Genomic DNA, 24208 nt, shown 5'->3' with positions numbered 1-24208 from the left:
TTGCCGTTATATTTAAATTATAAATTTAGAAATAATTGAATGTACTTTATTACTTAATTTATTTTAATTTATTATAAACATTTTACATTTACTTTTTTGCAAATGTTCACTACAGACAACACGAAAAAAGTTGTTTAATTTAGGAAATGCATCTTTTTACTAGAAATAAATAACTAAAAAGTTTGGTTTCTTTTCTTGCAGAAATTATACAGAAGTTTCATTTTGAGAGTGTAAAGATGAGGGTACATAAGCAGCTTTGTTTCATGGCTAGGAATTTTAATGTCAAATTAAAAGGAAAAACGACGGCAGGATTTGAGTGCGACTCTGGCAAAATATGGACGAAATCTCTGCAAAAGCTTGCAAGCAATCAACTGATTTGTCGAAACAAAAAGTCCGCCACAAATAGAAATCAGCACTCTGAACTGTCAAACCAATTTTGGAATTGAAAATGTTGAATTAAAAATTATTTAAATTGGCAAAAACACTTGAAAATGCGAATTATAATAAAATCTACTTTGACATATCAATGTTCCCAAGCATCGACACAGCTGCTGGGGCACTGAACAGTCAAAAAAATTTTAGAATTGAAAATGTTGAATGAAAAATTACTTAAATTGGCAAAAGTTGTTGAAAAATGCATATCGTAACAAACTCCGAAAACATATAAAAATTTACTTATTTTCGTCAAAACATTTAAATATTTTTGACATATCAGTATTCCCAAGCGTTGATGCATCTACCCATATTCTTTTACCATGAGCTCCAGCATTAAAAAAGGACTTCAAACGTTGCACAGGTACACAGGAATTCCTTGATATTCCAATTTAGGATCATCCTTAAATAATATGTTCATATTTCCTATCCATCCTAATATAAAAATATTTCATCTGAACGTGGTAGGGTTTTCTTGACACGAGATTTTTTCTTCAAATCTTTTATGATCTAATGTGTATGGGTAAATATTTAATGTACCGATGACATGAACTTGAGAATTATCATGTTGCTACTGTCGTATAGTAGACTGGCAAAAATCAAATAGCACTACCCAAAAAGTTGTATCCAAATTTAAAAAAAAATTGTAATCTATTTTGCTGTTGATTTTTTTTTCGTTGGAGGTTACAGAGATGTGTAGTATAGAAAGATAGATAAGAAATTACCTACGAGGATGGCGGTGATGCGAATTGATGGAGAAAAGGCGCGCGGTAAGGCAACAGATTGATATCTCAAACACTAGAGTACAGAACGTTGCAGAGGTAACGTAATCAAATCAAATATGTTTAATGATAAGATCGTCTTATGTTCTTTTTTGTTTTTTTTTTTTTTTTTTTTGCCATACTCCGGACAAACTAAAAATGTCTGATAATAAAGATTAAAATGATGATGTTAAGGCTGCTGTTGTGGTAGTTGGCGAAAAATTCAACGGTTTTCAAATCAATGCAGTGGGCGCCAGCAGCGGTGACGGATAACAACAACAAATCCTACTGAGAATTTTTGATACAAATATCAGTGGTTGTGACTAAAAGGATTTTAGTTGTTTGTTAAACTAAGACGATAGTAGCTGGATATAAAACAGTTGTGTTGTGTGTGTTCCTCTCTGAATGTGCTAAAGAGAAAGTGAGTGCAATTATAAAATAAGAAGCGTTTGGAAAGAAAAAAAGAAGATATTTGCATTGAAAATAAAGTGGACAAATAATAAATTATATATAAAATATTATCTAAATAAGTGGAAACAATAAAAAACTATTTTGTATTTTAATAAAACAAAATGTTACACAGGAGATTCCAAACTCGTCTCCATAAAATAAATATGACAAATAACAATGCTACTTAAAGTGTGAACACTGTTTAATGTATTGTATAACAGCTGACTGCAAGCTAAGCTAATAGCACATTTACATACCTAGATAAATTATAGCGAACATAACAACAGAAAATATTGAGCTTTTGTGACATTTGCAACAATTTAAATAGACATCATTTATTGATGCATAATGATTTTTATCAAAATTGTAGTTTTTTATTCCAACTTCAATTTTTAATGATAATTTAACATGGTTGTCATTCATTTGTTCACCTACCACCAAATATTTTTTTCCCTACAAGCCTCCCATTATGACATAAGAATCCCTTAATGAGCCAAATGAAAAGAATGTAAACAAAGCAAATAATAAAAAACGCGCGCGCACACACGCACACACACATGTAATACCCTTTGTTCTGTGTTCTCATTTCTTAATGGACATTGGAAATTTACATTTTTAAAACTGTTGTTTTTGCTTCTTTGAGAATGAACTTAAAATAAAATGAAGTTCAGTATAACAATCTTGGGATATTGTTTCATAATTTCTTTAATATTCCCGCTTGATGTGATGATGTTTCTATAAATAAACTTCTTTGCAAGGTTTGCAGTTTCATGTAGAACTGATTGTATTAGTGAAATACAGTAGCTACTCTAAAGGGGGAAACTTGTCAAAAATTACTTAAATGTCACATTTAAATACATCCTTGCTGTAATACTGTATAGTTATTTTGATAAAATTGAATTTAATTTTTATTTTATTTTACATTCCACTTGTTCCAATTTTAATAACCTATAAACCATGGTAAAATTAAGCATTCCCATCTTTGCATTTTCTTTAATTTACGTTGTCAAATTTAACTGCATAGAAAGCCGGTTTCCATCTCTGATTTAGTTATTATAATAAATAGAAATAATTATTAATAAATATAAATTTTGACAATGAGATGTTGTCAAATGAATAATTTTTAAAAAAAAATTGTGAACATATGATTGCATGACATACCTTCTTAATTCTACCATGCCTACAAAAAAAAAAAAAAAAAAAAAAAAAACAAAAACAGGCACAATATTTTTGCTCTTACTCACAGAGTAATATGTTGGTAACTGATCATCATTTAATAATGACGTATTTTTCAAATTTTAAGAGAGTCATAAATCTTATCAATCACTTTGTTTATGATGTCATTACCCATTTTAACAATAAAATTCTAAAATCAAATTAAATTTAGAATTGTACCAGCAAAGATGACATGAATAGTTGTTGATTTTCTATTCATAACAATTCTTGGACATCAATTCATTATAGAGATCAAAGAGAATAGTAGGATTCGATTTTTGTCAAATTTCATAGATAATATCATGTCAAAACAATAGAGGTAGACTCATTTGGCAAATGGAATATGGCAACCCTTTTAATTTAATTTTTCATATATCCTTAATATTTACGTATGACGAGAGTCATATATTAAAAAAATAATAAATATTTTTCATTGGGACCATGGTAGAATTAAGAAGGTAAAGTCAGGCAACATCTCATTGTCAAAATCTCATTGTCAAAATTTGTATTGATAAATCTATTGTATACACACTAAGCAGAGATGGAAACCTGTTTTCTATGCCATGTAATTTGATAAAGTAAATTACAGAAAATGCAGAGCTGGCAATGATTATTTGAAATGACTTTACCGTCTTTATTTTACCATGCATTTCTTGTCAGTTGTACGCCCATATATAAGGAAGAACTGTTGCAAATTGTCTGTCTGGACAATGAAGGATATTGATCTATTTATTTGACAATTGCAAAATTTTAGAACAATTGAAAAAAGAAAACATTTTCATCTGAAACTTAAACATTTTTATTATTCATAACATTTAAGCTTTTCGTCCCTTATTAGGATTTATTTGAGGTATCTCATGGTTTAGGAACATTGATATGTCGAATAATTAAAATGTTTTTTTTTTTTTTTTTCAAAAATAAGTAGATTTTCCATTGTTGTAATAATATGCATTTTTCAAAAAATTTTCATTCAACATTTTCAATTGCAAAATTGATTTGACAGTTCATTGTCCCAGCAGCTGTGTCGATGCGACTACCTGCATTCTTCTACCGTGCCTGAGAACCATCAGCACTTAGGAACATTGATATGTCTTTTTTTAATTTTTTTGTCAAAAATAAGCATATTTTTATATGTTTTCTATAGGACGGAAATTAGAGGTTGTTATGATATGGAAATTTTGAAAAATTTTACAAATTTCATTATTTTTTTTATTCAAAATGGTCAATTTCAAAATTGGTGTGACAGCTTATTGTCCCATCAGCTGTGTCGATGCGTCTAACTGTATTCTTTTGCCATGTAGAGAACCTATTCTTATAGCATGTTCACATTTGAGTTTTTTTGTCTATTCTTGTGAGGATTTATTTGAGGTATATGCAATTGAATAGCCAGTTTAAATCCATTTTATTTTCTGGATTCTGTAAAATGTAAACCTACTATTATTTCAGACTCTTTTTTCAGCCAAATTTCCCATGAAATGTTCAGTGTTTATGTTTATGCTAAACAGCTGAACATATTTTCTCTGGTAACATCCAGTAAACTCTCAGTGCACAAATGTCAGCATTTCCCGTCATTTCGGCTTTTGCTTAAAAAATATGATATCCCATCAAATTTTGAAATAATAGTTACAAAATATTAACAAAAAAGCCAAATGTGACATTTGAGTTTTCTTTTAGAATTTCCCCGTAGCCACAGCAGTCCATTAAATTATGCAAAAAAAAACCTTTTTTCTCACTCTCACTCTCCCACTCCCCCTCTCTCTCAAAGAATTTACTTTCTTCTCCCGAAAATATTTATATAAATCCTCTAGCATCTGGCAACTTATAACTTGCCTTTAGCCTGGCAACAATTTGCGCACGCACACTTTTCGCCTGGATTATTGAAAAATTTCCATATTTCGTTTCTTTTTTTTTTTGTTTTTCAATCAGGTGTAATCAATGAAATCAATTTTTCGAATACAATGATCAGTATCGATTAAACAGTGCACGCGGCGGTTTTGTTTTGCAGGCCCGGGGAAAAACGTTGCGGCATCTGTTTCATTCAGTTTTGCCTGGCATTCATCCCACTCAAACAGCAATAAAAGTAAACAATTATGAGTTTGGGATTTTTATAAAAAAAAAAGAACACACACACGCACAATCATTAATGAGTGAATTAATTAAATAATTTGAAGATAAATTTTTTGACATAAAAAAGAAGTGTATCTCTGAAAGTTAATGTAAAAAATATAATATTCTTAATTGAATTGCAATTGAGAATTTAATTCAATATTATCATTCAACAAAGACAACAAAAAAGTTCCTTATGTTAGCCATTTTTACTGGATTCACAACTACACAACTTGCTTTTAGTGATTTATTTTTATTATTTTTCGAAACGGCGGCGGCAGCGGCGGCGTTCAATTGTTTACATTACATCTGGTGTTTGAATTTCTTAATGTTTACATAAATTTATCAGAATATATAGCAATAATAATAACAACAACACCACCACCACCATCACCACATTCTCCTCATCCTCGACCTCATCATTGACAGTGGCGGTAACAGCAGAAACAGAAAGAACATCAGCAGCAGCATCATCATCATCTACAGAAGAGCGGAATATGGATCATTCATAGTGCGCTCAAATCTTAGGCACACAATTCAAGAAAAAGCAACAACAGCGAAAATATTTTGAATATCAGCGATTCAGTTATATTATTGGTAACTACGGCGTTTTTTTTTTGTACTTGTTTCTGGTATATTTTATAAACAAAACATAGTTTCTATTTTTTTTTTAATTTGGAAAAGAACTATTTGTCATTACATAACGTTTTTTTTTTTTGGTTTTTATGAAACATCTCGTAATTAGAAAGGGGTAATTATTAAAGGAATTCCGACCAGGGGGTAATTATTAAAGGAATTCCGGTAGAAGAATACATGTAGATGCATCAACGCTTGGGAACATTGACACGTCAACATTTTTAAAATGTGTTTTCAAAAATAAGAATATTTTCATAAGTTGTCTTATACGACACCAATCGGCGGTTGTCATGATGCGCATTTTTCAACAATTTTTACAAATTTGAATAATTTTTCTTTAAAAATTTTCAATTCCAAAATTGGTTTGACAGTTCATTGTCCCAGCAGCTGTGTCGGTGCGACTACTTGTATTCTTCTACCATGGTAGAAATCAAATTTACATATGGTCAGAAGAAGAAGCAAATATTAAACCACGTTTACATAAGATCACATAACTGCATAAATGTAACGTAAATTACGTGTCTTGTAGATGTCAATCAACAAGATAATAACCATGGTAGAAGAATACAGGTAGATGCATAAATGCTTGAAAACATTGATATGTTAACATTTGTTAAATGTTTCTTCAAAAATAACTAGATTTATATGTTTTTCTATACGACGTCAATCGGAGGCTGTTATGCTATGCATTTTTAACATTTTTTACAAATTTGAATAATTTTTCATTAAAAATATTCAATTCCAAAATTGGTTTGACAGCTCATTGTCCCAGCAGCTGTGTCGGTGCGACTACTTGTATGCTTCTACCATGCATGGCAGAAGAATACAGGTAGATGCATCAACTCTTAAGGGCTAAGTACATAACAAGCTTGAAGTCATGGCTAGGCATATTAATGTCAAATTATAATGGAAAACGACGGCAGGATTTTGGTGCGGCTCTGTAATCCCTTTATGAAATGTCACAAAATATGCCTAGCCATGACTTCAAGCTCTTTATGTATTTCCAGCCTTAGGAGCATTGATATGTCAAAAAAAATTTAATGTTTTTTCAAATATAAGTAGATTTTTATATGTTTTCTTATACTACGTCATTCGGAGGCTATTATAATTTGCGTTTTTCAACAATTTTTACAAATTTAAATAGTTTTTCATTCAAAATTTTCAATTCCAAAATTGGTTTGACAGTTCATTGTCCCAGCAGCTGTGTCGACGCGTCTACCTACATTCTTCTACCATGTCTACCATGGTAGAAATCAAATTTACATATGGTCAGAAGAAGAAGAAAAATATATTAAACCATGTTTACATAAGATCACATAACTGCATAAATGTAACGTAAATTACGTGTCTTGTAGATGTCAATCAACAAGATAATAACCATGGTAGAAGAATACAGTTAGATGCATCAACGCTTGGGAACATTGATATTTAAAAAAATTTTAAATGATTTTCAAAAAATAAGTAGGTTTTTATATGTTTTCTTATAGGACGTCAATCGGAGGCTGTTATTCTAGGCATTTTAACAATTTTTACAAATTTCAATAATTTTTTATTCAAAATTTTCAATTTCAAAATTGGTTTGACAGTTCATTGTCCCAGCAGCTGTGTCGATGCGACTACCTGTATTCTTCTCAAATGTCGTTTCTATAGCGTATACGCTAAAAATAAAAATAGTGAATTTAGTAGTCTAAACGTGCTCTTACATAAGACATTTTTTTGTTTGTGGATGCATCAACGCTTAGGAACATCGATATGTCAACATTTTTAAAATGTTTTGTCAAAAATAAGTCGATTTTTATATGTTCTTATTCTTCCAATTTGAAATTTCGGCATTTATATGCCTTAAAAATGAATTGTAACATAAATAGATTGCGAAAACAATGTGAATTCTAGAATAGAGAAAATCATCCGTTTACTTTTTGTCGATAAAGTGACCCGTTGTTTTTAATGTATTTATTACAATAGATGTGAAATTTTACAAAAAAAAGGTGCCACTCGTCTTGGATAAAGCTGCTATCAGACGATAGGGGTTTTACATATGAGCTGTCGCATTTATTATCCAAATGTATTTTTGTGTGTATGTCAAAATAGTCATTTTACATATGACTCATAGTTCTTGCTATCACACACTTGCATATGTATTTTTTATATCCCTCGATTATATTGTGATTATAACAAATTTTAATATTTTATGGATGATTTTTTATCGCAAATTTAACTTAAACATTTTCTGACAACAAACAAAAAACACTCTTCATTAAATTACAATTTTCAAATGAAAATAGGGCTCGCTGTGATCGAAAAAGTACATATGCACTTTACTCATGTATTTCACAATTCATGGTAGAAGAATATAGGTAGACGCGTCGACACAGCTGCTGGGACAATGAACTGTCAAACCAATTTTGGAATTGAAAATGTTGAATGAAAAATTATTTAAATTTGTAAAAATTGTTGAAAATCGCGAATTATAATAGCCTTCGAATGACGTAATATAAGAAAACATATAAAAATCTACTTATATTTGAAAAAACTTTTGAATTTTATTGACATATTAATGTTCCCAAGCGTTGATGCATCTACCTGTATTCTTCTGCCATGTCACAATTGAAATGTCGTCCATGTATCACACATTTTTTGCAACTTTAACATACGGAAATTTTGACAGCGCCTTAAATATTTTTGGAATTAATTTTAAAATTGAAATTTGAAAATGATAGTCTTGTCTTGTTTACTGGCGTCAATTCGTATCGTTCTCTTTGGAACTTGCCTCTTGCAAAAGGTATAGGCCGAAAATTGCCAGAACGAGCATTTCCATTAAGGTGAGAATACATAACCCGTTTTTTTTTTTTTTTTTGACTGTCTTAAGTCATCGGCTGGCTTCTTCGGAAATGAACAAAGGCTAAAATCGAACTAATTCAACATAAAACTACTTTATTTCTCTACGAAAAAGCCAGTCAAGAAAGCGTTTTATTCTCACCTTAACTCCTCTCATCTAAAAACAAAGAATTTCCGCCAGAAAACTTGTCTAATATAAATTCGAACATAGATAATTTCCAATATTGCCGTGGCAGAAGAATACAGTTAGATGAATCACCACTGTTGGTGACAGTGATATGTCAAAAATTAAAAAACAAAAAAATATTTTTTTATTTTATGTGATTTTTTTCAATAAGTTTTGCAAATTTTGTAAAAAAAAAAATAGAAGAAAAATTTTGAATTCAGAAAATTTTTTGACAAATTTTCATACCAAAATTTTAAATTCAGAAAATGTTTTGATTGCACATTGATGTGGCTGCCTGTATTTCAGAGTATGTTTACGTTAGAGCTTTTAGCATTTATTTGACGTATATGCCATCAACTCGGTTTATTAAACCCGGCAAGTTGTTAACGTACTATCATGGTAAAATTAAGAAGGTAAAGTCATTTCAAAAAAACATTTTCTGTAATTAATCTTGCCAAATTTCACTGCATGAAAAGCAGGTTCCCATCTCTGATTTGTGTATGTGCAATGGATTTTTTAAATATACATTTTGACAATGAGATGTTGTCAAATGAATAATTTTGTAATGTAATGTAAACATGTGATTGCATGACTTTAAAAAAATAGATAATTGCTCCACGGTAAAATTAAGAAGGTAAAATCATTTCAAATAAGCATATCCAACTCTGGATTTTCTGTAATTTACCTTGTCAAATTTATCTGCATAGAAAACAGGATTCCATTTGTGATTTGTGTATACATAATGGGTTTATAAATATACATTTTGACAGTGAAATATTTTAAAATTAATAATTTTGAAAAAAATGTAAACATATGATTTCATGACCTTATTTTTTAATTCTATGAGCTTGGCATCATGGCCAGGCTTAATAATGCCAAATTATAAGGAAAACGACGGCAGGATTCGAGTTTGGCTCTGGCATATCTTTATATATGTCACAAAATATGACACACACATTTACAATGTCACAAAGTTTTTCCCCAGACACATTTACAATGACAGAGAGTTTTTCCCCAGAAATCATTATTAGGTCATTGAACAATCCATTCATGTAAATGAATACTTTTTTACGGTACTTTTTTTGCATTGCCTTAAGACGGCAGTGTTACATTTGTTTTATTTTTTATTTTTACAAACTTTTAAATTGAATTAAACCATTTATGCCGTTGCTAATTGGAGGCTCAATTATATATACATATTAACATATTTTACACGTACTGGATAAATTAAATTCATGATGTAACGTTTTTGGGTGGAAATTTGTTTTTGGGCAATGTGAGGAAAATTTGTTGCTTTTAATTAACATGCAAAACAAATATATTATACGGACATAATTCCAAGAGTCATTGAAGAGTGAGTTCGCAATTTGATTTGCAAATTATTTTTAGTCCTGTGTAGAAAATAACAAAAAAACAGAAGGCGTTTCAACAGGTGTTTACGGTGTTATAACAAAAAAAAAAAAAAAAACTTATTAAGGAAGTAAGATCAGCAAAAAAAAAAAAAAAAAAGCAGATAAATAAATTTAACAACATCTACAACAAGGTTCGCACTGTCCAACGAAACGTTGTTTCAAATAAAAAACGATTTTTTTTTGGCTCCAACCAATTAGCATCCTTTGCTTTGTAAACAATAAGAAAAGGATATCCTCTTATATAAGTTTATATTTTTTTAACATTTACCCACGCTGGCTTCCACACGTATCTAGATAAGATAATCCATATAAACAATTATCTAGTATACGCATGAACAGATTTGTCAAAAGCAACAGAAAACAGTTTTTTTTTTTTGTACATTCACTATTCTCTTGCACACTACCGCTTACCTGTCATTCATAATTTCAAGGTTTACTTTAGTTAAATTGTTTTTTGTGGTTGTTGCTGTTGTTGTTCGCTTATCACAAATATTGGATGAATACTTTCTTTGACGACATTGCAGTGGCAATGATTCCCTTTTAAAGATAAAAGCTAAAATTATATTTTAAACCAAAAAAAAAAAAAAAAACTTCTTGGTAGCCATGAGTAAAGAGAGCAACTAAGGAGGAGAGAGAGAGAGCGCGCGCAAACGGCAGGCAGGTACACGATAAATCGTGAAAGCCAAACAAGCTTCATTTGTGTTTATACGATGTGGGATTACTTTGGTTATAAATTTTGGTGTGAAACATTACAAAGAAAATAAATGCAAGCAAGATAATGTACAATCCAGCCATAAAAAATATTAAGGTGGATGGATGCTACTTATTATTATTGTTATTAATTTTGACTTATTGTTGTTATCAAAAAATTTATATATACTTTTTTTAAGTTAAAATTTCTTTGGCATTTATTGTAAAGTAAAAAAACGCGAGTCGAGTGCGAAATTTGATAGTTTTTTTTTTTTTTTTACTGAGACAGCAAATTTCTTTTTCTTCTTCCTTTTTGAATACCCAGTGATATGTTTTTGTGAGAAAAAAAAATGTTGAAAACATTTTTATTTTGGGAAGGTGCAGATGGTGTTTTTACTGGCTTAAGTTATTGGTTTGCTGTTTGGTAAAAAAAGAAAGAGGCGTAGGGTGAACAAATATAAATTATGGGCCGAAACTGAACTAAGGCAACCTAACGTTACTTTGCTTTTTTATGAAGATGACTTATAGTGCGTTTACATTATGAAGGATTTAAGGTGAGAGTACATAAAACGCTTTTTTGACTGGTTTAAAGGTTAGAGTACATAATACGATTTTTTGACTTGCTTAAGTCATCAGCTGACTTCGTCGTAGAGGGAGAAAGCAGCTTTAGGTTGACTTAGTTCGATTTTGGACCTCCGCTCCTATGTTCTTTTCCAAAGAAGCCAGCCGAAGACTTAAGCAATTCCAAAAAGCGTTTTATGAATTCTTACCTTTAGAAAACCCAGTCGGTTTAAAATGTCAATTACATTCCATATACCTCAAATTAATCTTCATAAAGAAGGTTAATCTGAAAAAAATTCACACGTAGACTCAGCGTTAAACCAATCAAAAACCCTTTTCTATAAGACGAAATGTTTTTTTCATATGTGATGTCAAATTTTCCATATGTAGAAGATGCACACATCGTGTGATACATGGACGAAATTTCAGTTTTGAAATACTTGAGTAAAGTACATACCATGCTAGAAGAATACAGGTAGTCGCATCGACACAATGAACTGTCAAACCAATTTTGGAATTGAAATTTTTGAATAATCAATTATTTAAATTGGTAAACATTTTAAAGATGCATATCATAACAACCTTAGATTGGTGTCTCATAAGAAAACACATAAAGACTACTTATTTTTCATAAAACATTTTAAACTTGACATTACATATGAGAATATCCACATACCATGTGATACATGGACGGCATTTCAGTTGTGAAATACATGAGTAAAGTGCATACTATGTTAAAAGAATACAGATAGTCGCATCGACACAGCTGCTGGGGCAATGAACTGTCAAACCAAATTTGGAATTGAACATTTTGAATAAAAAATTATTCTAATTTGTAAAAATTATTGAAAAATCGCTGTTTATAATAACCTCAAAATTGACATCGTATAAGAAAACATATAAAAATCTACTTATATTTGAAAAAAAAAAACATTAAAAAATGCAGAGATGGATATCCTTATTTGAATGACTTAACCTTCTTAATTTGACCATGAGTATAAATCACTGGAGTTTTTTCCCTCCGTTTACCAGCAAATATTAAACAATTTGACCATTGCCGAATAATGAAACAAGGATTTCAAGCTTAATTTTCTTTAATTAATTAATTCCTTTAGCTTAAAGCTGCTGTGTAAACCCTTTGATTATTATTTAAGTCACATGGCCACACATCGAATTAGCCAATTACTTTCCCTACCATATATACGACTTGATTAACATTTCCAATTTTACCAACATTAATTTTTCAACACTTTAACAACAATACATTTCAAAATTGTTGTTGTTTGGTATATATAAATATACATATAAATGTTTGCAAAATTTTTATAAACATTCTATTGGTATTTTATGTTCAATTTAGTCTACACAAAATGCTAAAGTATTCAATCGTTTTCGGGTTTTGTAAATTTTAGTTTTCCGCAAATACACAGACACACACACACATACAAATTTTGTTTAAACATATACTAAATGGTGTTTATATTAACTTGGGGTAAAATTAAAATATAAACAATTTTTTTGAACACATTTTAAGATAAATCTTATCAAATGCAAACACAATTTAGAAACTATTTAAAGATAAAATAAATATATATATTGTGTGTTTTTGTTTTAAACAAACTCCAATGTAGTTCCGCATTAAATTACTCAGCAAAACAACAACAACAACACACGCCATGCTGAGAATATTCTCATTGGCAGTCTTTTGTAAAATATTTCTATTGAAATGTCACTTCCACTGGGGCATGAGAATACATAAAAGTTGTCCTTGGATTTTTTATCGAATTCACGTGCTTTTATTTAATTGGAGATTATGTCTAAACTTTTTTTATTTCAAAATGGAAAAAGTACTCTCCTGAGAACTATTTTGTGTTAAGGGACACGTTTGGATTAAAAAGTTGTAAAAGTTTAAGATTCTTGCATATTGAGGAACAGAGCTAATACGTGTCAAACAATAAAGGATTAAGTACGTCTTAGCATGGCAAATTTTGTGACATATCATAAAGGGATGCCAAAGCCGCATTCGACTTTTGCCGTCGTTTTCCTTTATAATTTGACATTAATATTCCTAGCCATGATGCCAAACTGTTTATGTACTCTCGCCTTAATATTTCTTTAAAACTGCTATCAGACGTTAAGGGTATTACATATGTCCTGTCACTTTTATTGTCCATGTGTATTTCCGTGTGTCTGTCAAAATTGCCATTTTACATATGACTCATAATTTTTGCTATCACACACGTGCATATGTTTTTTTCTTATTTCCTTTGCTAACATTGTGATTGTATTTCCCATGGTACAATAAAATGGTAGAACAGGTTCGTAAAACTACAGAAATATAGCCCTGAGGCTATGCCCGCTTCCTGTCAGACTCATTCAAAATTATATACAACAAGTTCTTAATATTTTTTTCATATTTTTCCGTCTTTTTAAAATGAGTTAAATAGCACGAAAGATGAATGAAATGCCTGGATTTTCTCTCAAAAATATGATCCAAACTTTCCAATCTTTCAATTTCATGGCTAAACTGGTTAATAGCTTTGATGCCCGAGCCGCAATGTCGAACACACTTAGGGTAGAGATACATAAAGCGCATATTTGGTTGGCTTAAGTCATCGGCTTGCTTCTTCGTAGATGAACAAAGGAGTCTTAGGTTGACTTAGTTCGATTTTGTCTCTACGCTCCTTTGTTCATTTCCAAAGAAGCCAGCCGGATAAGCGCCCTACCTTTTTATTGTACCATGGTATTTCTTGAAAAAATATAAAATAATACGTATGTACTTTACTCATGTATTTCACAACTAAAATGTCGTCCATGTATCACACGATGTCTACATATGGAAAATTTGACAATGCATTTGTAAAAAAAAATATCGTCTGATAGAGCCTTAAACATGGCAGAAGAATACAGGTACTCGCATCGACACATCTGCCGGGACAATGAACTGTCAAACCCTATTTGTGTTGTTTAAAAAAACATATAAAAATCTATTTATTTTTTTTTAATATTTGACATATCAATGTTCCCAAGCGTTGATGCATCTACCTGTATTCTTCTACCATGATATGTACTTTACTCATGCATTTCACAGCTGAAATGTCGTCCATGTATCACACGATTTATGCAACTTCTACATATGAAAAATTTGACAATACATTTGTAAAAAAACATATCGTCTGATAGAGCCTTAAACAACTTGATTTAGCTGTACGCTTGGTAGAAGAATACAGATAGTCACATCGACACAGCTGCTAAGACAATGAACTGTCAAACCAATTCTGGAATTGAAAACTTTGAATGAAAAATTATTCAAATTTGTAAAAATTGTTTAAAAATGCATATCTTAAGAGCACATATAAAAAACTGCTAATTTTTTTAAATCATTTAAAAAATTTTGACATATCATAATAATCAATAAATGTGGCATCATAACAGCTTGATGTAAACGTCGTCTGAACTTTGTTTTATTTACAATAGTTCATCATGGTATAAGAATATATGTAGACGCGTCGACACAGCTGCTGGGACAATTAACTGTCAAACCAATTTTGGAATTGAAAATATTGAATGAAATTTTTTAAATTTGTAAAAATTGTTGAAAAACGCGAATTATAATGGCCTCCGAATGACGTAGTATAAGAAAACATATAAAAAATCTACTTATATTTGAAAAAAAAAACATTTAAATGTTTTTGGCATATCAATGCTCCCAAGCGTTGATGCATCTATCTGTATTCTTCTGCCATGATATTTCATAGAGTTAAAAATGTTAACTTTTTAATTCCGATTTTGTGAAGACATTAATTTCTAGACCAATGTAAATGATATATAAGTATTATGATAGGTTCACACATTCGATTAACTTCACTAAAGTAATTTACCATTACTAATTTCTATTTTTTCTCCTTTCCAGGTTTAACAAATGGCCAGCATTAATGGACGACCGGCCCAATATGGGGTATCACTTCGGCAATTGCGCGAACTCATGGAGAATCGTGGCCGTGAGGGTGCTGCCAAAGTCGAAGAAATGGGTGGTGTGATGGAGTTGTGTAAAAAACTATACACCTCGCCCAATGATGGTTTGAATGCATCGAAAACTGATATTGAACATCGGCGTGAAACATTTGGTTCGAATATTATACCGCCAAAGCCGCCGAAATCATTTTTCCGATTAATGTGGGAGGCAATGCAGGATGTGACATTGATTATCTTAGAAGTGGCTGCCATTGTATCACTGGCATTGTCATTCTATGCACCAGAAGAGGAGAATGCACGTAAGTTGAGGGGGGTGCGAAATGAGATTTCTATGTTGAAAACATAAAATTTACTTTTCTTTACAGCCGTCTTGGAAGAGGAAGAAAGTCACCATGGTTGGATTGAGGGTTTAGCCATTTTGATTTCTGTTGCTGTTGTCGTCATTGTCACCGCCTTTAATGATTTCTCCAAAGAACGTCAATTCCGTGGCCTGCAAAATCGCATTGAGGGCGAACACAAATTTGCGGTTATACGCAAAGGTGAAGTTTGTCAAATTTCAGTTGGTGATTTGGTTGTGGGTGATATTGCCCAGATTAAATACGGTGATCTGCTGCCAGCCGATGGTATTATCATTCAAAGTAATGATTTGAAGGTGCGTTATTCTTAGCACATAGGACAATGATATTTATTACAAACAAAAAAACCTTATTTCCCTAGATTGATGAATCCTCGTTGACTGGTGAATCGGATCATGTTAAGAAAGGTGTGGATTCCGATCCCATGGTCTTGTCGGGAACTCATGTCATGGAAGGTAGTGCTAAAATTGTCATTACTGCTGTTGGTGTCAATTCGCAGGCTGGTATTATTTTTACCCTTTTGGGTGCCACCGATGATGAACACGATACGGAAAAGAAGAAAGCCAAGAAAGGTATGTTTCAACAAAAAAATGTAAAGTTTACATGGGTAAATAGGTTTTTGTTGAGGCGTTATCGATTTCATAGTATGTGCACATAAGAGCTTTTTGGTAGGTTAATCTGCTCCATTATAAATTGGCAATTTAAATTTAAGGCTCTATCAGACGACATGTTTTTCACATATTTGGTGTTAAATTTTCCGTATGCAGAAGTTGCACACATCGTCTGATACATAGACGACATTTTCGTAGTGTAATACACGAGTAAAGTACATATGTACTTTTTCGATCACGGGAGCCCTATTTTCATCAGAAAAATATACTTTAATCATGTGTTGTTTGTAACTTAATGTTGCATACAATGCTCGTATGAACTCGGCATAACATTATTTAACGGGCATCATGTACTGTACAGTTATCTTTTGTCATTAACCATGTTCACATGCCTTAATATATTGTGTTGGTGAAGAAAACTCGTGGCAGTGGAAATTTTATGGGGAAACCGTTAGTTTTTCTCTTTTTTTTTTGAAAATGAGCTGCCAATTTATTTAAAATAATTAATAATTAATTCCTTCTTGATTTCTTAATGAATTCTTTTTTTCATTTCTTTTTAGAAAATGGACACAAGAACGGCATCAAATCCGAAGGCAATCATGTACAAAGTCCCCCGGCCAAATCTTCCGGCGATGGTGATAAAAAGGAAAAATCTGTATTGCAAGCAAAACTTACCAAATTGGCCATACAAATTGGTTATTTCGGTTCAACAGCTGCTGCCATTACTGTTATTATTCTGATCATACAATTCTGTGTTAAGACCTTTGTCGTCGAAGAGAAACCCTGGAAGAATACCTATGCCAATAATTTCGTTAATCATTTGATTATTGGTGTGACCGTATTGGTTGTGGCTGTGCCTGAGGGTCTGCCATTGGCCGTCACCCTGTCGTTGGCCTATTCGGTTAAGGTAAGCGAGGAAAGAAGCAGAAAATGTGTTGTCATATGACAAATCTGCCATAAACGACTGAAACACAATGGAAAACTGTGGCTTTGACAAATCTCATTTGTACTTAGCATGCAAAGCGACAACTCTTCCATTGTGTTTTGGCCTCCAACTTGAAAAACACTACTTCGCAACACTTTATATTAATAAATACTATCCAAAACTACCTTAGGGATTGAAACACAATGGGAAACTGTGTCTTTGGCAAATTTCAGTTGTACTTGAAATGCGAAGCGACAAATCTTTCATTGTGTTTCTGCCTCTAACTATGAAAAACACAACTTCGCAACACTCTATATTAATAAATACGATTTTTTGTGCATTCATTAGAAAATTATAAAAGATAATAACCTTTTGACAAATTTCAATTTTACATGGCATGCAAAGCGACAAATCTTTCATTGTGTTTCGGCCTCTAATTTTGAAAAACACTACTTCGCAACACTTTATATTAAAAAAAAAATATCCAGAACTACTATAAGAACTGAAACACAATGGGGAAACTGTCGCTTTGACAAATTTCAATTGCGCATGGCATGCGAAGCGACAAATCTTTCATTGTGTTTCGGCCTCTAAACTCTGAAAAACACTACTTCGCAACACTCTTTATTAATAAATACCATAATTTTTTGCATTCCTTAGAAAATGATAACAGATAATAACCTTTTGACAGATTTCAATTTTACATGGCATGCAAAGCGACAAATCTTTCATTGTGTTTCGGCCTCTAACTTGGAAAAAACACTACCTCCCAACACTTTTTATTAATAAATACTATTTTTTTTTTGCCTTCGCTAGAAAATGATGAAAGATAATAACCTGGTACGTCACTTGGATGCTTGCGAGACCATGGGTAATGCCACCGCCATTTGTTCCGACAAGACTGGTACCTTAACCACCAACCGCATGACTGTGGTTCAATCGTATATCTGCGAGAAGTTATGCAAAATTTTGCCCAAATACAATGACCTGCCCAAACATGTGGCCGACTTGGTTACCCAGGGCATTTCGGTCAACTCTGCCTATACCTCGAATATTTTGGTAAGTTAAGATCTAAAACAAAACACTAGCTTACAAATTTTAATAATTGATTTATTTTGTAGCCTGCTCCCAAACCCGAAGACTTGCCCACCCAGGTTGGCAACAAGACTGAATGTGCCCTCTTGGGTTTTGTTCAAAACTTAGGAGTTAGCTATCAAAAGATTCGCGATGAGATTACCGAAGATAAATTCACTCGTGTCTACACCTTTAATTCGGTGCGCAAGAGCATGGGTACTGTAATTCCTCGGCCCAATGGTGGTTATCGTCTGTTCAGCAAGGGTGCCTCCGAAATTATGCTGAAGAAGTAAGTAGAACATTTGAGGGGGGGGGATGAAAAAGCAAGCCTAACTCCTCCTTGTTGCAGATGTGCCTATATCTATGGCAACAATGGCGTTTTGGAAGAATTCACCAGCGAAATGCAGGAACGAATGATCCGTGAAATCATTGAACCCATGGCCTGTGATGGTCTACGTACCATCTGTGTGGCCTATCGTGATTTTGTCCAGGGCCCGGCCGCTGTGAACGAAGTTGCCATTGATGGTGAACCCAACTGGGATGATGAGGAAAATATCATGTCCAACCTGACATGCTTGTGTATTGTGGGCATTGAAGATCCTGTCCGCCCCGAGGTGCCCGATGCCATACGCAAGTGTCAACGTGCCGGTATTACGGTACGCATGGTTACTGGCGATAACATCAATACGGCTCGTTCCATTGCCACCAAGTGTGGTATCTTGAAACCGGGTGATGATTTCTTGATTTTGGAGGGCAAGGAATTCAACAAGCGTATTCGTGACAGCAATGGCAATGTAAGTTGTGGGCGAATTTTATACCGACGGAGAATTGAGATTTCACGATTTACCTCTTCCTAGGTACAACAACATTTGGTCGATCAAGTTTGGCCCAAATTGCGAGTTTTGGCACGTTCCTCACCCACGGACAAATATATTTTGGTTAAAGGTTTGTATTACATGAAAATAAGAAGGTTTTCGGAATGTCCTGAAAAATCTGTAAAGAAGAGGAGAGAGTGAACCACCCACAGGGACATTGAAACGGGGGAGGGCAAACTTAGTGTTTTTACCCACTTAGGTAAAGTTATATCTAGGTGCCAGCAACATTTCTATAGTTGTAATGTGAAATGGCGCCCAACCATAGACATTCCTGCCAAATCATTCCTGCCAATTTTTTTGATCAAAAATTGAGCAAAGGTGGTAGCGGCTTTCCGTCAACGGTGTTTGTGCCCTTAGCTCTAGGGGCTAGTAGAATTCCTGGGTTTGCTGCCTATCAGTAGTTGAAGGTGTCATGGCGCCCAATAGTAATCATGAGTTCTTTTAGTTTAGTTTAGAACTAATGACCTTTGATAGCGACTGTTGCGTCACATTGGAACGTAAAATCTTCCCCACTAAATTTTTGATTGAACATTGAGACATTTTTTTCTTTTTATTTCCTTTTACATTCTTCCAAATTTAACCATTCTCTCTCCCCCCTTTTCTAGGTATTATTGACAGTACGGTTAGTGAGAATCGTGAGGTTGTTGCTGTGACAGGTGATGGCACCAACGATGGTCCCGCTCTCAAAAAGGCTGATGTTGGTTTTGCCATGGGTATTGCCGGTACTGATGTTGCCAAGGAGGCTTCCGATATTATCCTAACCGATGACAACTTCAGCAGTATTGTAAAGGCTGTTATGTGGGGTCGTAATGTTTACGATTCCATTGCGAAATTCTTGCAATTCCAATTGACTGTAAATGTGGTGGCTGTTATTGTGGCATTCGTCGGAGCCTGTGCTGTGCAAGATTCTCCTTTGAAGGTGAGATAAAGAAATTTATTGGAAAAATATCGTTTAATGTGCAAATGTTTTTTTCAGGCTGTACAAATGTTGTGGGTCAACTTGATTATGGACACCTTGGCCTCATTGGCTTTGGCCACAGAATTGCCAACACCCGATCTATTGTTGCGTAAACCCTATGGACGTACAAAGCCCTTGATTTCGGCCACCATGTTAAAGAACATTGTTGGCCAATCGATTTATATGTTGGCGGTCACCTTTGGCTTGTTGTTCTATGGCGCCAAATGGCTGGATATTGAATCGGGCCAAGATCAACCCTTGGGTTCCGGTCCCACTCAACATTTCACCATTATCTTCAATGCCTTTGTCATGATGACTTTGTTCAATGAAATCAATGCCCGTAAAATCCATGGTCAGCGTAATGTCTTTGCCGGTCTCTTTACCAATCCCATTTTCTACACAATTTGGATCTTCACTTTCGTTTCCCAGGTACCATGAAAATATTTAGAATTTTAAACCCCTTTTAACCCCACCAAACTTTACTTCTCTTTAGATTGTCATCATTCAATACGGCTCCTTGGCCTTCTCCACAAAAGCTCTTTCGTTGGAACAATGGATGTGGTGCGTTGCCTTTGGCATGGGCACATTACTGTGGGGACAAATTGTCAGCACTTTTCCACCAAAGAAATAAACATAAGTCACAAAGTTGTTGTTTTCCTCCGCCTTAATGTGTCGCCCTCTCTAAGAGAGCGACACACAAAAAAAAAACAAAATGTTCATAAACAAATTCTTAGCACATAACTAAACAGTATTTATTAATAATTTAAAGAATCTAGCGAATGTTTTAGAAAGAAAATGAAAATGAGAATCATCCCGTCATCGCAATCATTTAATGCAAATAAAGTGAAATTCATTTTATATTTATTAAATTTATGATGTCAAACAAATTGTCAATAATTGCAGAATCGTAACACAGGGGGCAATGTTAAAATATTATAAGCAGTCTACATATTTACGACAAGTCTGCTTAGGAATAGTGAAACATACATCGCTTCTCGAAATTAAAATGTTTTTCATTGAATGATTTTTTGTCCTAACTAATCATTCGACTTTTTTTGACAGTTTCTTCAAATATATTAATAGGTTCTGATTTACACTAGGCGAGTTTACTGGCTGCAACTTTGAACGTTGTCTTATGAACTTGTCTCTTTTAATCATACAGGGCAAATATTTTCAGCAATTTTCTGTTGCATCATTGTCTTTTCTGTCATTTTTTATTATATATTTGTATAAAAATAAAAGCACAAAGGGTCAGATGTTGCAGTACGAGCAATATTTTCCTATTATGTATTATTTTCCTATTATCCTGTGAAGACGATGAATATTGCTTCTAAATATTTGTTAGTCAAAAGTCGACCTTTAAAACCCTTCCCTCAGCATTTCGTCATGTCTCTCATTTGTAAACAAAGCTCTTGGCTATTATGCATTACACTCATTCGTAAACAACGAAGCCTCTCGGTCATTTTGCCTTATTCCTATTTTTCAGCGGTTATTCTCTTTTGCCATACTAGTTTGTATTGGTTGGAGCGTTTTTTAATTTTACGCCGTTCAAATCCAAGATGGCGAGAAACGGCGTTAATTTTGCTCATTCGGCTGTGTTGTCTTCACACACACTTGTTATTAATGTTTTTATTTTCATCGACGAATTAGCTTTCTTTTGTTTATTAGTTATTTTTTGTTAAAAAGAAAGTGTTTTGTATAAATCATGGAATTCTGGAAAGTCTCTATTATTGCAATAATGGCTATTTATTATTGTACACAAGGTAGTTTAGGGCTCACGCCCGTAAATAAAAGTTTTCTGAAGAAACCCCACCCCAATTACTGTTGTTGTTGTTTTTTTTGCTTTCAGTTAACTTTGTGGCTGGCCTGGAATGTTATGTTTGTTCCAATCAAACGGGTAATGTGGAGAAATGCTTGAACACCATTAAAACCTGTGAACCTGGCGAGGATGTTTGTGGCACCGAAATCCGTTGGGGCAGTCAACCATATTTCTCACAGGGCGCCCTCAAACAGTACTATGTATCGAAACGTTGCATGACCAAACAACGCTGCCAAGCCCAACGTAAACGTCATATGCCCTATTGCACACACATTTGGTATGAAGATTGGTCGTGTCATGAATGCTGCCAGGGTGATCGCTGTAATTACTTTGTTATTGTGAGTAGTTTTTAAAACCCTAACACAAAAAGGGGGGAGCTATATTGGTTTATTAGATTGTAATGGATTTTTAAAAACTATGGACATACGGATGAAGTTCTGGTAAATTTTCTAGTCTTGGTATTCTCCCTAGAACAATTTTGTAGAATAATTGGTTGCTTAAACTATAACCGCGCCACAAATTTGTCACTTTAAAGCTTGAAACTCTGGCAAAAATTTAGAGATTTTACAAGCGTCAAAGTGTTACCTATTATTTTGGATTTTCGAACTCTTAGACAGATGCCATGCTTATATAGCCCATTCTTAGTGTATTTTTTTAAGTTATACAAACTAAAACCAAGTTGTTTTTATTCTTTTTCAGAGTGGTTCTTCAAAACTTGATGGTGCCATAAACTCAGTGATTGGAATCGTATTCGTTACAGTGTTAGCAGGACTACGAAAAGCAATCGTATCGTATTAAGCTGCAGATAAATATGTATTGAAAAATATACATAACTCGAATACATTTTTATATTTATAATCCGTCCATAAAACAAGTGCTCTTATCCTTCTAAGAATCTCTTAAAAAAATCAAATACTACAAAACATGACTAGGCATTTAGTATTAAAAGTTTTTATACACATTTATTTAATCTGTATTTTTTAAATAGTAAAAAAACTACATTCCTACATTACGCACATTCCGTCCACACGTTCAAATTGTTTTTACATATATTATTTTTGTAGTTAATTAAATAGTTTTTATATGTAATGCCAAAAAACGAATAAACTACAATTGTTTTACACTTTATAGCACTCAAGTGTTTCATTGAAGATAGTTATCATTATGGCACTCTAGAGCGAACATCATCCAATGAATATTAATTGACTAATTCAATCCATTTTCTCATTTCATGTCAAACTTATCATTAGGTTGTTAATTTTTATTATGGGGCCAATGAGAAAATCATGTGTACATTGTAGCTGGTAGTTAAACGGGGCAATAACACAAAATGGAATAGTTAGCTCTTTGCCATGGAAGCGGATAGAAGTTCTATGAATCAAATATCACACATTAATTTGAGTGAAATGTAAGTAATTAAAAGATATATACGAATAAAATTTTCAAATAAAAATAACATCTGTCTTTCTGCAGTGATTTAAGGGAGCAGGCCAGGTGTCAGAATAGCCGTATCCGCAGAGATGTTAAATGTAGAAATTCATGTATGAAAACCACCATGGCTCTCACAATCTTAGGTCTACATAATGTGCTGAATACAAGATTGCTGCTTTGATTTGTATATTTAAAATGTTAATGAAATATAAAAACAAATTGATACACAACATTTTCCATTTGTTGGCTTGAAAAGACTTTATGCGGGATTTCCTCATAAAAAATCTTTGGACAAATAACGTTTCAGGACATTTGGAGTCGATATAGCCATGCCCTTCCGTCTGTCTGGCTGGCTGGTGCGCACGATAACTCTCGAAGAGAATATCTGATTTGATCAAAACTTGGTACATCGTAATATTATTGTCAAACTTAGATCGAGTTCGGAGATGGGCAATATCGGTCCACTCCTTCTGGTACCTCCCCCACAAAATATCAACATTTTCGAAGAAAATAATTTACTGCACAGAAAGAGAAAGGATAAGCCGATTTTGCTCCAACTTTGCATATCCTAATATTTGTATCAGTGCTAGGTCAGGTGCGAAAATGGACAATATTGGACCACTCCATCAAGTACTTCCCATACAAAGGGTCATAATTTTGAATAATTATAACTCTTATAAAATGTGATATAAGTGTCCGATTGTCTTCAAATTACACACATCATAATATCTTTATTAACCCAATGTCTGGCGTCAAGATAGAATATATCGATCCACTTCTTCTGGTACCTCCCCCCACAAAGGGTCAATATTTTGAATATACATGAAGCTCATACAACACGAAATTAACCTCCGATTCCATTCAGACTTGGCACGTCTCAATATTTTCATCAACACAAGATCTGTAATAAAGATGGT

General features: G+C 33.0%; 2 protein-coding genes across 3 annotated transcripts; both read left to right on the top strand.

Moving 5' to 3' along the window:
- The first annotated feature begins 1466 nt into the window (after nt 1-1466).
- Nucleotides 1467-20911, top strand: LOC131802318 (plasma membrane calcium-transporting ATPase 3-like). 2 transcript variants are annotated; one of them, XM_059122383.1, is made up of 12 exons: nt 1467-1614; nt 15181-15541; nt 15608-15894; nt 15960-16170; nt 16770-17116; nt 17951-18193; nt 18256-18497; nt 18558-19002; nt 19066-19153; nt 19689-20002; nt 20060-20470; nt 20535-20911. In XM_059122383.1, exons 2-12 carry the CDS (start codon nt 15190-15192, stop codon nt 20670-20672), a joined length of 3078 nt encoding a protein of 1025 aa, XP_058978366.1. In that variant the 5' UTR covers nt 1467-1614; nt 15181-15189; the 3' UTR covers nt 20673-20911. The 2 variants fall into 2 exon arrangements, with proteins under 2 accessions (XP_058978366.1, XP_058978367.1); XM_059122384.1 differs by lacking the exon at nt 1467-1614 and adding an exon at nt 5106-5561.
- A 735-nt stretch (nt 20912-21646) lies between these two features.
- On the top strand, nt 21647-22988 carry LOC101896577 (uncharacterized). The gene is made up of 3 exons (XM_005183926.4): nt 21647-21804; nt 21891-22198; nt 22560-22988. The coding sequence occupies exons 1-3, from the start codon at nt 21747-21749 to the stop codon at nt 22656-22658; spliced, it is 465 nt and encodes a 154-aa protein (XP_005183983.2). The 5' UTR covers nt 21647-21746; the 3' UTR covers nt 22659-22988.
- Nucleotides 22989-24208: the final 1220 nt, after the last annotated feature.

This window comes from Musca domestica, unplaced genomic scaffold, assembly GCF_030504385.1.
Source record: "Musca domestica strain aabys unplaced genomic scaffold, Musca_domestica.polishedcontigs.V.1.1 20, whole genome shotgun sequence".
Classification (NCBI taxonomy): Eukaryota; Metazoa; Arthropoda; class Insecta; order Diptera; family Muscidae; genus Musca; species Musca domestica.
The sequence above is the reverse complement of the archived record's forward strand: the minus strand, read 5'-3'. Positions and strand labels throughout refer to the sequence as shown.